Source organism: Natator depressus, chromosome 13, assembly GCF_965152275.1.
Source record: "Natator depressus isolate rNatDep1 chromosome 13, rNatDep2.hap1, whole genome shotgun sequence".
NCBI classification, from domain to species: Eukaryota; Metazoa; Chordata; order Testudines; family Cheloniidae; genus Natator; species Natator depressus.
In genome coordinates, this window is record NC_134246.1 from 13,323,021 (window position 1) to 13,337,429 (window position 14,409).

The 14,409-nt window shown below is 41.3% G+C and overlaps 1 protein-coding gene across 1 annotated transcript in view; it reads left to right on the plus strand.

Moving 5' to 3' along the window:
- Positions 1-14,409, plus strand: part of LOC141997269 (uncharacterized) — a 63,042-nt gene that overhangs the window by 33,780 nt on the left and 14,853 nt on the right. Inside the window, exons 8-11 of the mRNA XM_074969570.1 lie at positions 1,303-1,465; positions 6,707-6,818; positions 11,601-11,691; positions 12,267-12,353. Of these exons, the coding sequence (XP_074825671.1) occupies positions 1,303-1,465; positions 6,707-6,818; positions 11,601-11,691; positions 12,267-12,353 (453 nt within the window). The remainder of the gene's footprint in view (positions 1-1,302; positions 1,466-6,706; positions 6,819-11,600; positions 11,692-12,266; positions 12,354-14,409) is intronic.

A 14,409-nucleotide genomic window follows, 5' to 3' on the forward strand; every position in this document is an offset into this window, starting at 1 on the left:
ACTCAGTCACAACTGGTGGTTGCCTTGAATTCCCCAGTATGCTCCAGAATCCTTTGTCTGAATGACACAGGTGCTTCAGAGGAAGCAGCACTGCACTCAATGTTCTGGGGCCCATCAGAGCACCAGCTGCACCTAGAAATAACAGATGGGGAAGAGACCTACCAAGCCACCTATTCCAGAAATGAAAGGAGGGGGATATTGGTGGGAATTAAACTTCATATCTAGAGAAAAGCAGTTTAAGACTAGACTGCTGCTGAATGATAACAGCAGGATTAGTACTCTTCAGACACTTCCTTAGATGTGACACCCTATGCTGCCACATAGTCTATGCCTAAGGCTACACCTGATAATACATGAAGGCTTTCCCTACACTTGCTAGTGTTGTTTCCTCCTTGGGGAAAACTATGCACACAGCGTTGGGCAGTTCAAGCCTGGTTACTCCATCCATTTTCTTTATCTGACTGTGCCTGTTTGGCTTGGAGCCAATGTCCTGAAGCTCACGAGATGAGAACAGGCTTTCCTGTGAGATGCCCAGAATTTCCTGCTTCTGGCAAGCCAGCAGATAGACAGAGAATGCTCCTGCAGTATTGTTGGCACTGTACTTCCACTTCGAGCTGAAACACAGGGCCTTGCCCTCACCTGTGACAACTCATCCATTCTGAGCTAGCTCCTTTGGTCTTAGTGCCCCCATCCCAAACCCTGGAAACATGTATGACTTTTGACCTAAAGCCTCCCAACTCGGAGTCTGGTGCTGTGCTTTCCAGCAACATAGCCTGAGGTGAGCTAAAATAGATCTGTGTGTGGAGGGGGATGGGTGATGAGAGAGTGAGAGAGCACAGTACATATCATGCAGTTAGGGGTAACATAGCTTGGGTGAAAGATGGAACTTGGGAACAGCTGTTCTCTGTAGAACACTGCTCTGGGAACCTTGTGGTTGTCTAGATAGCATCTAGTGTTAGTTGCATTCCTGCATCACCTTCAGGGAGGTTTGGAGCCTGTCTCCTGCTAAAGGGAGGATGTGTCAGAAACTCTGCAAGGTTCAATGCATACCTTCCCATAGGAGGGTACATTATGGCCACTTACCATACGTGCAGATTGTTTGCAGCTATACCCTGGCCTGCACAGAGTGATTTCATACTTCCATGTAGCTGGTACTCCTGCCAGTTGTTTTCTGGTTTTGTTTTTTCAAATGATGGGTCTGTCACTGTAAGAACAACAGTAATTTAAAGAAGCTGTTTGCATGGAAACTTTGTGGTAATGTTACTGTGACTTAAATTTATGTTGTTGCTCCTGTATTTTTAGATTCAGAAATCGATCTGGGCATCGTGTAGCCTACATAAGAAAAAAATAGATGAATCTAGAATCTATGACCAGTTTCATATCCAGGACATGGTGGTATTTTCAGGCAATGAACCTTCAGTGAATCGGCATATTATGTTAAATCAAAAAATTGCACATACCTTCAGTAAGTGTAATAATATGAACTGTGTGCACATATTCTGAATGCATAAGGCAAAGCCTGCCTGCAGCTTGTATTTACGATTACCACAATATCATGTGTAAATCAGGTAGGTTCACATGTAAATGTCTAAATAGAAATTTTAGGACTGCATGGCCCAATTTCTCTAAATTTGACTCTTAAAGATTGTGTGTGTGTGTGCGCGCGTGCGCCCCTCCTCCTACCCCTCCCCCCCAAAAGATGCTTTGGGAAGAAGGACAAGGGCAAAGTTTACAAATATTTGAAGGGCAGAAGCACCAAAATGAGAGGAGAATTATTTAGGGTGCTGAGGTATAATTAGCAGCAGTGCGATGAAACTGAAAAAAGGGGCAATATAGACTAAATATCAGGAAAAGCTTCCTGACAGTGAGATCTATTAGGCTGTAGATTATTTTCCCAAGGGAAGCAGTTTTAAGTTTCATGCTTTGGACACTGAAATCTAGACTAGACAAAACATGTGAGCACGTTCTGCAGAGCATAGTCCTTCTTTGACAGGGAGATGGACTGGATGATCCAAGGCTTTTCCCTCTCTCTTTTCTATGCTCCTATTCCCGGAGTCTCCCTGCTTGCTGAGGTTTTGGCCCTATTTCAGGAGGGACTTCCACGGCCACAAAAGCTATCTTTAAAAGTCACAAAGCAAGCTCAGTTGCTGTTTACTGACCTTTTACTTTTAGAACCTGGCTTTCTCTAAGAGGTGAATATATATTTCTGTATGGTAGAGCTGTACTCCTCTTTCATGCTTTGGTGGATATATTGCACCTAGTCCCATGATGTCACAGAAGATGGGCATATGGGGCCTGATGCAAAGGCCAGTGGAGTCCATGGCAGGACTCCCATTGACTTTAAAGAGCTTTGCATGAGGCTAATGGCACATGTCACTGGTAGGGGGTGGTGGGGATAGAGTGAGGTACAGTGTATCAGGAAAACAGTGAGACAGTTAATATTCTGAGTGCTTTGGAAATGTGAGAATGTAACTCATAGTCAAGGTTGCACAGGTGCCAATTTGTGGAGCTGCCTCCATACCTAGCCTCAGAGAAGCAGAAATTGTTCATAACTTCCTCTAAATTTCTAATAAAATACACTTATGCTCTTCAGATGTGCCAAGTGCACTAAATGTACAATGTCTTTCTTTTGTTGAATTTAAAACACTGACACACGAAGAGCTGGAGTAATCTAGTTACAGTGGGCAACCTGCAGCCTGTGGGCTGCGAACTGCAACCCATCAGGGTAATCCACTGGGAGCTGCGGGCAGCCGTGCAAATGTAAACAAATGGTCTGGCAGCCTGCCAGCGGATTACCCTGACAGGCTGCAGGTTGCCTACCACTGCCTTGGATTATTTACAGACCCCTGCAGGGAGAGCACTGGCTCTTTTTCCATGCAGGCACAGGTAGTTCAAACTACTAATGTAAGTTACCAGTCTGAATGACAGATCATCAGTTGGAGTCTTCCTCCTTGTATCTGGGGTACTACTCATTGGCTCTGCAGAAGACCTAAACTGGAATGAACTCTCCCACCTAATGAAACAGATCAATGGGTTAACTTGACTTCACTAGTAAGATGACGGGAAACTCTTTCAATTACTCTAATGAGGAGTGGTAGTTGTAAAAGGATCAAGAATAATTGTTTTTCAGAGACTATTTTGATTTCTCTTACAAGCTGATCAAACTTTGATCAAAAGTTAAATTAATTCTAAAAAGAAAGTTAGATTAATCTCATAGTAAGTTCTGTCAACCACAGTTCTTAAATAAATTAATGAATAACAAGATGAGTCTCAAAAAGTCGTTAGGTTATAATTTCTTAAAAATTTGCATGTTTTTCAAAGCAAAGAGAGTTGGAAAGGAATTGGAAGAGAAAAAAGAATAAGAAAGCACACAATATAGCTTAAAATATAGCTAGAATTATAGCCCAATATAGCTTAAATTTTTATTTAATTTATTTTTAGCTATTTCATGGTTTCTTGTACAAGAAATAAACTGCTCTAGAACCTGCTTACATGTGTCAGTGTGACAGAGACAAGAGCAGTACTGTCAGTCAACCAGGAAAGTGGACATCTAGGGCAATGGTTCTCAATGAGGGGTACATGTACCCCTGGGGGTACACAGAGGTCTTCCAGGGGGTACATCAATTCATCTAGATATTTGCCTGGTTTTACAACAGGCTACATAAAAAGCACTAGCGAACTCGATACAAACTACAATTTCATGTAGACAATGATTTGCTTATCCCGTTCTATGTACTATATTAGCAGTTCTCAAACTGAGGGCAAGTTCATTTTTTAATGGGGTCACCAGGGCCAGTGTTAGACTCTCTGGAGCCTAGGGCAGAAAGCTGAAGCCTGAGCCCTGCTGCGTGGGGCTGAAGCCAAAGCCCAGATTTTTAAGTGAGGTGAAACTTGGGTACGCAAGACAAATCAGACTGCTGAAAGGGGTACCGTAGTCTGGAAAGGTTGAGAACCACTGGTCTAGGGCCTCAATGAAAAATTTATGCTAATGGAAAAGTGTGTGGTCTAATCTAATGGATAAATTACTGATGTAGGAGTTGGAAAACCAGACTCTGCTGTGTGACCTTGGGCTTGCCACTTCACCTTTCTGAGCCTCAATTTTCCCATGTGCAAAATGGGGAAAATCCTTAACTGACTTTGGAAATGCTTTGAGATCTGTAAATGGAAAGCTCTGTAAGGAGAGCAAAATATTATTCCAAGGAGCTGTTGGTAACACATTTAATTTTGAAGGAACTGTAAAAGTTACTGAAGGTGACTTAGAGTTAGGGAAGGAGAAGTAGAGTGGAGATATCGGCTCAGATACTATGAAAGTTAGGGGAAAACCTAAAAAAAAAAATAGTGGCCATTCCCTTGAATAAACAACTCAATTCAGTTCACCTTTGTGTATATCCCTTTTGGGTCAGATTTCCATGATTATTCTAGAAAATAAGTTCAATGCCACCAATGTTTATGGACACGATAAATTTTAAGCACCTTTATTTAGAGAATATTAGTGGAAAGCCAATTCTGAACTCTGACCACAAATATTTGCACTAGCAACCTGATTCTAAGAGTTCTAAAAACTGAAGCAAGCCCATTGACCTGTGTGACTAACCAACATACAGCAGCTTGAATTTTAGCTGTTAAATACTTGCATTGGACTGCTCCTGGCTAAAGTTAGGCAAATAATGGATTTTTTTTTGGTTTGTTGGCAACTGAAAAAATCATTGTTTCAATTTTGAGAATTTTTTGGTTTTAAACATTTTAAAGTTAAAAGAAATTTCTAAACAAAGTCATTTTGAACTGAAATGTTTTATTGTGAAAATGTCAAAACAAAAATGTTTAACTTTTTTTAGAATTTAAAAAAAATTTTTTTTTGACCAAAACAATTTGGTGAAATCAACACAATCTACAAAATATTATGGTGTTGGTGAATGTGCATTTTTCACCAGAAAAAAATATTTGAGTTGAAAAATTTCACCTGTTTGCAGGCCAAAAGTTAGTCAGTGACTAATTTCAAAGTCTGAATACATTCAAGAAAATCATGAACTGTTTGAGGACAGTTTGTGATCAGGAAGAGGCTAAATTTGTTGACTAAATCATTCAGTGCATAGAATTTCATCTCTTCTTCCCATCTGCTCTCCTGTCTCCACAGATTCACTCTGAGCCAAGCATGTGTATAAAATGTCACAGTTCTGATCCATTTGTATTTCAGGTCTCACACCAACAGTATTACTTAAGAGAGAGTTGGAACAGGAATATATTCTAATCCTGATTCAACCTTTGTAGGCTTCCATGACACCAATGCAGTGGGCAGAACAGGGTGTGGGAGGAGGCAGAGATTGAACATGCTACACTCCATCTCTTCCCCCCAAAGCTACTGTAACCTGGGTTGGGATGAGGCAGAGAATCAGTGACCCATAAGTGTGGTTCCTGACAGCCCCCTTCTTCTGTTGAACTCCAGTCCAGCAGAGAATCTGAGCCAAAAAGTCCATAGCAACATTTAGAAGCATGTTTAAGCTTCTCACTTTTCCTTCTGTTTCTATATATATTTTCCCCTTTGCTCTGTGTTGATGATGCTGAAGGCTGAGAACACAATACCAAACAGGTTGTGGTATTATGGGCTGTGCCTTTAGGGACTGAACTTTGATATTCACAGAGAGGTTGGCAGTCATTTTTTTCAGGTAGTTGGCTTACAATGCAGGATCTTTACCCATCATTGGGAACAGACAAATAAGCCTGTTTGATTATTCCCATTTCCCTTTTGTAGCTTCTAATATGAGCCAGGCTGTCTCTAGCACATTATAAAACCCCCCAAAACAACCATACTCAGAGGATGGAACCCCAGGAAACCATGTCCCTTTAGAGTATGTCTACATTGCTAAAAAGGTGTGTTCTTAACTCAAGTTAGCTAACCCAAGTTAAAATAGCAGTGAAGACATGACAACTCAGGTTAGCAGCTTGAGTTAAAACCTATAGTAAAGGCTGGGCTTGAACTTTAGCTGCAAAGCTGAGTTGCCATTGTATTCAATGCTATTTGCAGCTAACCTGACTTAAGAACATACTTTTTGCAGTGTAGACATACCCTTAGGGGTAGCCCTTCCAGGGGAGGGTTGAAGTGCAGTGTAAGAGAAGCTTGCATTGCTGCTGCCTTTATTTTGTGGATAAACAGATGACTAGTCTCCAGGGCTGTCAATTGGTACCTTTCATGAGCTTTAAAAAAAACAAAAATAAATGGAAGGTTTAATATCTTTGATATTCAAAGCACCAGAAGAAATAAAATAAAGATCAGTGTGTAATTGTATGCTGTTTTTTATTCCAAACAAATGAAAGTGTACTCTGACTACTAGGCTGAGCTCAACAGGAATGTGAGCTGTAGCTCATGAAAGCTTATGCTCAAATAAATTTTAGTCTCTAAGGTGCCACAAGTCCTCCTTTTCTTTTTAGGAATATTTTAATAGTAAGCACTTGTGTGCCTTCAGCTGAGAGTATCTCGATAGTTCTGTCTAATGCAACGACTGCATTCTAACAAAAAATAATCTGGATTTTTGCTGCTCTACAGCTGTTTGTACTTGAAGAGAATATAAAGACAGGGGTTTTCACCTGAACTTTTAGTGGCTGCTAAGTGAAATCTAATTTTATCAGGGAAGTGAATGTGAAATGTTCCCGTGTTTTCCCTCCCTTGTACATTTATCTCCAAGTAATCAAAGAATCATTCTCCCTCTAGACATTTTTCTGAAAAGTTTTCATATAAAACCAAACCAGCTGAAAGAAAAATTATACATTCTACATGAAGATGGTGGCGGACTTACAGATGAGCAGATTACAGCCCTAAGAAGGTAACCTTTTGGATTCAATTCTTTATGATATCTATTACCAGATTCATTTTCTGCAAATAAAGGAACATTCAGGGAAAGTGTTTACCCAGGCATCTGATGTACCCTGACTGCTGCATTGAAAATTAGAGGAGCATGTATAAATGTCAGTCTGCTATCCATTGTTCCCCAAAGAAACCAGCAGCCACCTGCTATAGCTTGTGCAAGCTTCAGGAAAGCAGGAGTTTGGGAAGTGACAGCAAGTCAGACATGATTTTAGGTCTAGTGGTTATGTGTAGTGCAAAGTGAGTGAAATGAGAATGCATTGGATCAGTGGGATTTCCCATGTCCATGACAGCATTATCTTTATGGGGAAAATCCACTACAATCCAATACAGTGTTAGCTTGTTATGCCATCAGTTATTTGTTTGAGAAAAAGACAAATAAAGAGAATCCTGTTTCCCTTTTGAATACCGGTTTGGAGAGGGGCAAGGTGGGCGGGTCTTATAAAAGCTTTTTTTGGACAGACGGATGTTATGGACATCACACACAGTATTTATTAGGGGTAGAGATTTTTTTGATCCAACACCGAATATGAAGTTTCTGTAACTTTTTTAAATTTGTGCTTATTTATATCCATAGGGACAGATTTTCAAAGGCACAAGTAGGACATAACCACCTGCAGTGTATAGGAACTGGGTAGTATCCCTTTAAATAGTTTGTGAGCCTGGATGCCTAACTGCCCTTTTTTGCCTTTGAAAATCTTCCCCATAATACATACAGATGTGTATGTGCCTATTCCAGGGGTTTGGTACCTTTGCCATAAATTTAAAATACTCATGTAAAAATTGTCAGGCAGCTGCTTTTCTTCCCCAATCAAGAACATCTTCAACTTATTTGATCAAGATATTGTTGGGGAGGTGAAGGATGCAGGTGTTAAAAAAATTATGAAAACACTGCTCCTTCTGCAAAAGTTCCAAAAGTGATTTTGGAACCCTGACTCTACTCTCCACCAGGCGTTTGTCCACATCACACACCACTTATAAATGCCTGGAATTATATTTGTGCTTAGAAGATGACCAGAACTGGAAGATCAGTGGTATTGCATGTATTGTGCGGGGGAAGTTTGTACAAAAACCTGCATGCAATAGAAGAGGATTTAGACAATTCAATAATTCCCCTATCATAGGCACAAACAAAGTCATGTTAATGTTTTTAAAGGCATTGATATTCTGGTGAAAGATTTCCTGGTACCTGGGTGCAACTAAGTTACTAGTTTATGCAGTCTGTGGGCCAGATTCTCAGTTTGTGAAAACTAGCCTGGCTCTGTGGAAGTTAATGGTGCTATCCTGATTTACACCAGCACAGGATCTGACTCCGAAGCCTTGGTTACAAAAAGTGACTTTATTCTCTAGTTCCTAACTATCCTGACTTAAGTACATGCTGGCCAAGAATGAACTCTCCTGAAATACTTTGTTAATCTGTGGCAGTCTATAAGCAAACAGGTGGGTGGAGCTAATAGGAGTGAACAAACGCCACTGATAACATAATTTGGCAGAGTGCACAGGACAAGTTCAATCTTACTTGCAGGTGGCAACTATGCAAACTCTCTCTTAGGAGAGAAAGCACTAGTTACGGGAACTCTCACTGAAGTTAAAGGAGGGAGTTCAGGGAGCATTTTTTTACAGGAATAACTCAGATATTAAACAATCCTTATGACCCCGGATATTAAACAATGCCCTTACCCTAGACCTACCCTGTATGTGCAAACACATATCCTCCCCAAACATATACCCCGCGTTCAGACCTCAAAACACCACTCTATATTTACACCAATGTCTTCAGCTGATTTAAATCAGTTCAGCTCCATTGAAGTTAGTGGTGATACATTGATTTACACCAGCTGGGGTACTAGCTCATTAAGCAATGATATAAAATGGAAAAGGATTTTTTTCAAGATTTCAAAGTGCTGTTTTATATAGTGATGATGTTGAGAGAAGCATTAACAGATGCAGCTGTGTGTAGTGTTAGATTCTATATGAGGGCAGGTATTCTGTTCTGTGCTAATGTATTGTCAGAGTCCAATGTAGTTACAAATTTCAGCAAGAGTTTGAGAGCTTTTTTCTCCTTATATGAAACAGATTTCATATACATTTCAGAATCAAGAGCCCGATTTTCAAAACAGCTCAGTGTCCTTCAGTTCCCATTTAGACACCTAAATGAAGTGGGCAGATTTTCAAAAGTGTTCGGTACCTAGCAGTTTCTCTTCAGAACACTGGACTCAAAACAACAGAAGCTGCAGGAAAATGATCATTTCTGAGAATCTGCCCACTACATCTGGGTGCTGAAATGGGAACTTTTGAAAACTTGGCCCCAATTATTTAGGAAAACTGATGTATGTTCTAGGAGCCTAAACACTGTACACGTTTACAATGAGTCAGGAAACTTTTTCTGAAGCATTCCTCCTCTGTGTAAAATGAACCTGTTACAGTATAAAAACATCAATGGGAAATCCAAAGCCTACTAACCAAAGGAAAATGCACAACATTTTACAGCTATATGCAACATTAAAATATTAAGGTCATGATTAGTGGGCAAAATTCTGCTTTTATTTTGGAGTAAATATGAAATAAATTCATTGCAACCAATTGCATTAGGGGAGCTGGCTGAATGAGGGTTTAATCATATAAATCCCATTGGAGGAGCAGTGTGGCTGAATCTATGAAAAGTTAAGGTAAATCTTTACTTTCCCACTCCTGGCTTTCATTGTTTGGTGCTTTGAACTTTCAATTTTCTATGTACATATTAGACTAATGTATAAAGTTTCCATTGGAAAAAAGTTTTGGGGAAAAATCAGATTTTCAAGTAAACAAACATTTTCGTAGAAAGTGTCATCTTTCTTTCAATTTTTTGGATTTTTTAAATCAAAAAACCTAAAATTGAGTACTTTTGGCTGAAAACCAAAAATATCCCTCAGCACCCAATATGGGAAACTCTTGCCAACCTACCAACACCTGAGGAGGTCTGCAAAGCAATTAAACAAATGAAGAACAATAAAGCAGCAGGTCCTGACGGCATACTAGCTGAAGTACTGAAAGTGGGGGGAGAAACACTGACTAACAAGCTTCACTTGCTGCTCGTCAAAATCTGGCACACTGAAGAAATCCCTGCTGACTTATGTAATGCTAACATCATCACCATTTTCAAAAAGGGAGACAGCGCTGTCTGTGGCAACTGTCGAGACATTGCCCTCCTCTCCATCGCTGACTAATCTAATTGCCTTCTATGATGAGATAACTGGCTCTGTGGATGAGGGGAAAGCAGTGGACGTGTTGTTCCTTGACTTTAGCAAAGCTTTTGACACAGTCTCTCACAGTATTCTTGCCAGCAAGTTAAAGAAGTATGGGCTGGATGAATGGACTATAAAGTGGATAGAAAGTTGGCTAGATTGTCGGGCTCAACGGGTAGTGATCAATGGCTCCATGTCTGGTTGGCAGCCGGTATCAAGTGGAGTGCCCCAAGGGTCAGTCCTCTGGCCGGTTTTGTTCAATATCTTCATAAATGATATGGAGGATGGTGTGGATTGCACCCTCAGCAAGTTTGCAGATGACACTAAACTGGGAGGAGAGGTAGATATGCTGGAGGGTAGGGATAGGATACAGAGGGACCTAGACAAATTAGAGGATTGGGCCAAAAGAAATCTGATGAGGTTCAACAAGCACAAGTGCAGAGTCCTGCACTTAGGACGGAAGAATCCCATGCACCGCTACAGACTAGGGACCAAATGGCTCGGCAGCAGTTCTGCAGAAAAGGACCTAGGGGTTACAGTGGACGAGAAGCTGGATATGAGTCAACAGTGCGCCCTTGTTGCCAAGAAGGCCAATGGCATTTTGGGATGTATATGTAGGGGCATTGCCAGCAGATTGAGGGACATGGTCGTTCCCCTCTAGTCGACATTGGTGAGGCCTCATCTGGAGTACTGTGTCCAGTTTCGGGCCCCACACTACAAGAAGGATGTGGAAAAATTGGAAAGAGTCCAGCGGAGGGCAACAAAAATGATTAGGGGACTGGAACACATAACTTATGAGGAGAGGCTGAGGGAACTGGGTTTGTTTAGTCTGCAGAAGAGAAGAATAAGGGGGGATTTGATAGCTGCTTTCAACTACCTGAAAGGGGGTTCCAAAGAAGATGGATCTAGACTGTTCTCAGTGGTAGCAGATGACAGAACAAGGAATAATGGTCTCAAGTTGCAGTGGGGGAGGTTTAGGTTAGATATTAGGAAAAACTTTTTCATTAGGAGGGTGGTGAAACACTGGAATGTGTTACCTAGGGCAGTGGTGGAATCTCCTTCCTTAGAAGTTTTTAAGGTCAGGCTTGACAAAGCCCTGGCTGGGATGATTTAGTTGGGGATTGGTCCTGCTTTGAGCAGGGGATTGGACTACATGTCCTCCTGAGGTCCCTTCCAACCCTGATAGTCTATGATTCTATGATTCTAAGATTCTTGCTGGATCTACAAATGAAAAGCCACTGCTTAAGTACTGCATGTTATTATTATTTCCCAGGCCACATGTTTGTGTTTAACTGATTACTATGATCACCAGATATGTATGTGGCCACTTACTGTTAGCTTCCCCTGCAGTTGGACTGAACTCCTGGGAAGTATGCTTACTAAATAATCTGAAAGACAACAAGTAGAATATAATACAAAATACCAAAGGTACAATATATGGAATGGACAAACTGTATACATACATACAATATTTTTCTCGGAAAGAAAACTTCTTATTTTCATTCATTATTTCTCAGATATCTGCCAACTCCAAAAGATTTAGAAATGTATCAGTCCTTCAAGGGATCTCCTTCAGAGCTGCATGTGGTTGATCAGTTTATGCTAGAGGTAAGCAAATGTAGCAGTGATTAAAAACATGTCACGTGAGATTTCTGGGATTCCCTTTTCCAGCATGGGTTAAAACACTTCAAGAAACTGCCCTTCCTATGATATTTTGGCATTTATATTTCTAATCCCAGCCAGAGTCAGGATATGGAGAGGCACTCAGGAGGGAGAGCATATGGAGAAAAGTTAAGCACATCTTATGATCCTCCCTGCTCCCACTGAAAATAAGAAGGCATTGGATTGTTTTGGGCCAGATTTCCAGAAACTTTAGACACAGAATTGTGTGTAGAAAGAGCCCATTCTTATTCCCAAGAGGTCGGTGTCATTGTTTTTAATGACATCTGGCCCCAAATGCATGTGTATCTGTGTGCTTAATTTGCACATGCACCTTATGTGTGCAATTGTATGACTAAATTTTTAAGGGGTAGTGTAAAATTAATACATGAGAATAGTGCTATAAAAATCTGTGTCTAGGTCTGAATTGACAAACCCATTATTAAAAGTACACGTTTGATTAACACAATATTTGCTGGATGATCATTTCACAACTGATTCAGATTCTATCCTGTCCTATGCAGATGTGTAAAATTCCTCATTTAGGCCAAAGATTGGATCTCTTGCTTACGATACGAGAACTTCCTGGGTGCATGGGTGATCTGGAGCCTGTAAGTGACATGACTTGCTTATGGTTTGTGTTTAACTCAAATCCACCACTTACATATTAAAGCACCAGATGTCTTTGATGCAAATTTTAAAAGTCAGTGTATGTGAGGTGAGCTTTTCAATGGGAAAACAGTTCACCAGCCATAATGTTGACAGCTCATATTGTAATAATGCAGGCAGCCTGATGTATAAGATGTCATTTCACTGCATTATTCAAAAGCAATATGCAAAAGAGTTTTGATCTATATGGCTCATGGCTTTTATAGCCAAGGGAGTCAAAACTAGTATGAAACTAAATTAGAGATGGTCTAGATTTGAAATACAATATGTACTACCTGCTGGTGTGTTTAAAATACCCTTGGATAAGCCAAAACTTGAGGTCATTTATTAACACAATGCCACCTGCAGAATGCAGGACCTTAGGAATGACATGAGACACAGTTTAAACCAATCAGCGCATCTGACATTTTGTGGATGTTGCCTGGAATACGTTTTTAAGGCACTAGATGGGTGAATCCTTTATTTTGTTTTTTTTAAAAAGCCACAGTAGTCTACAATAATAGTCCCCCCCCACCCCCCCCAAAAGCCCAAACTAGAACAGCATATATTAGTGGCATTGCAGTGTTTGGGGAGCTGCTATGGTAAAACACTGTAGCATTTTTTTTTAAATGCTACCTCCTCTGACTCACCCTGCTGTTGATTGGACTGGCAGTGGGAAGGACAGCCCAGAGTAGAGAAGCAAGGGGAGAGTATATGCCTGTGAAGGCTGGATTGGGCCTCTCCTCGCACACCTCCTCAGGTTCTCCATCTCCCATTGGTCAGCCAGCAGGAGAAGTGCTCCCCTGTTAATTTAAATCCCTTCCTGAGTTCCAGGGCCTCTTGCCCCTATAGTTGGAGGAATGACATTAAAACTAGAGCTGGTTGGAACAATTTCATGAAGTCAAAATGTTTCACAGAGATGCATTGGTTTTGATGAGAGAGAGACACACACACTCAGAGCTAGGTACTTGCTGACTCTATAGCCTAGTTCAGTGATTCTCAAACTGTGGGTTGGGAACCCAAAGTGGGTTGCGACCCTGTTTTAATGGGGTCACCAGGGCTGGTGTTAGACTTGCTGGGGCCCGGGCTGAAGCTGAAAGTTGAGCCCTACCGCCAGGGCTGAAGCCAAAGCCCGAGCCCCACCACTCAGGGCCAAAGCCCAAGGGCTTCAGCCCGGAGCGCCGGGGCTCGGGCTTTGGCTTTGGCCTTCCTGCCCAGGGGGCTGTGGCTTTGCCTTCCCCCGCCCCAGGGCGGCAGGGCTCGGGTGGGCTCGGGCTTCGGTCCCCCTCCTGGGGTTGTGTAGTAATTTTTGTTGTCAGAAGGGGGTTGTGGTGCAATGACGTTTGAGAACCCCTGGCCTAGTTAGAGTACTGGCCAAAGAGGTGGGATACACAAGTTCAAGTCCCTGCTTTTTTCTGGTTCAGAGTAAGCTGAGGAAAAAAAACCTACGTTGAATCAGGCACAGCAGACACTGGAATTTGCATCTTCCCTCTCCCGGGCCTGAGCCCTAACCACCAGGCTGCGCACACACTTTGAGCTGAAAATGAACATTTTCACAAACTTGTTTTTTGCAAAAATGTTGAAAAGATTTTGTTTTCATTCTGCATTGCAGTGAAAACAAATGAAAGTTGCCACAAAATGGAATTGTTGTCCCCTGTCAACTCTAATTAGGGTTGTCAATTTTGGTTGCCCGTATTACTGGAGGTTCCATCATATGACATAATCTTTAATTCCTGGAGACTCCAGGACAATCCTGGAGGGTTGACAACCCTAGGTCTAATTAAAACCATAGTAACATTGAGCACAATTCAGAACAAGACTAGAGCGAGAACACTGGTGAGACACACATTTCTGACCCTGTCTAGCTCAGTGTTACACTCCTGCCCTCCCACACTGAAACCAAATAACTGAATATTTGCGGAATGTGGTTTAATGATTGCTTTGAAGTTATAATAAAATGGTGATTTATTACTCACTGCACAGTATATTAGTTCCCTAGGTGTCTTATTACTTGGGCTG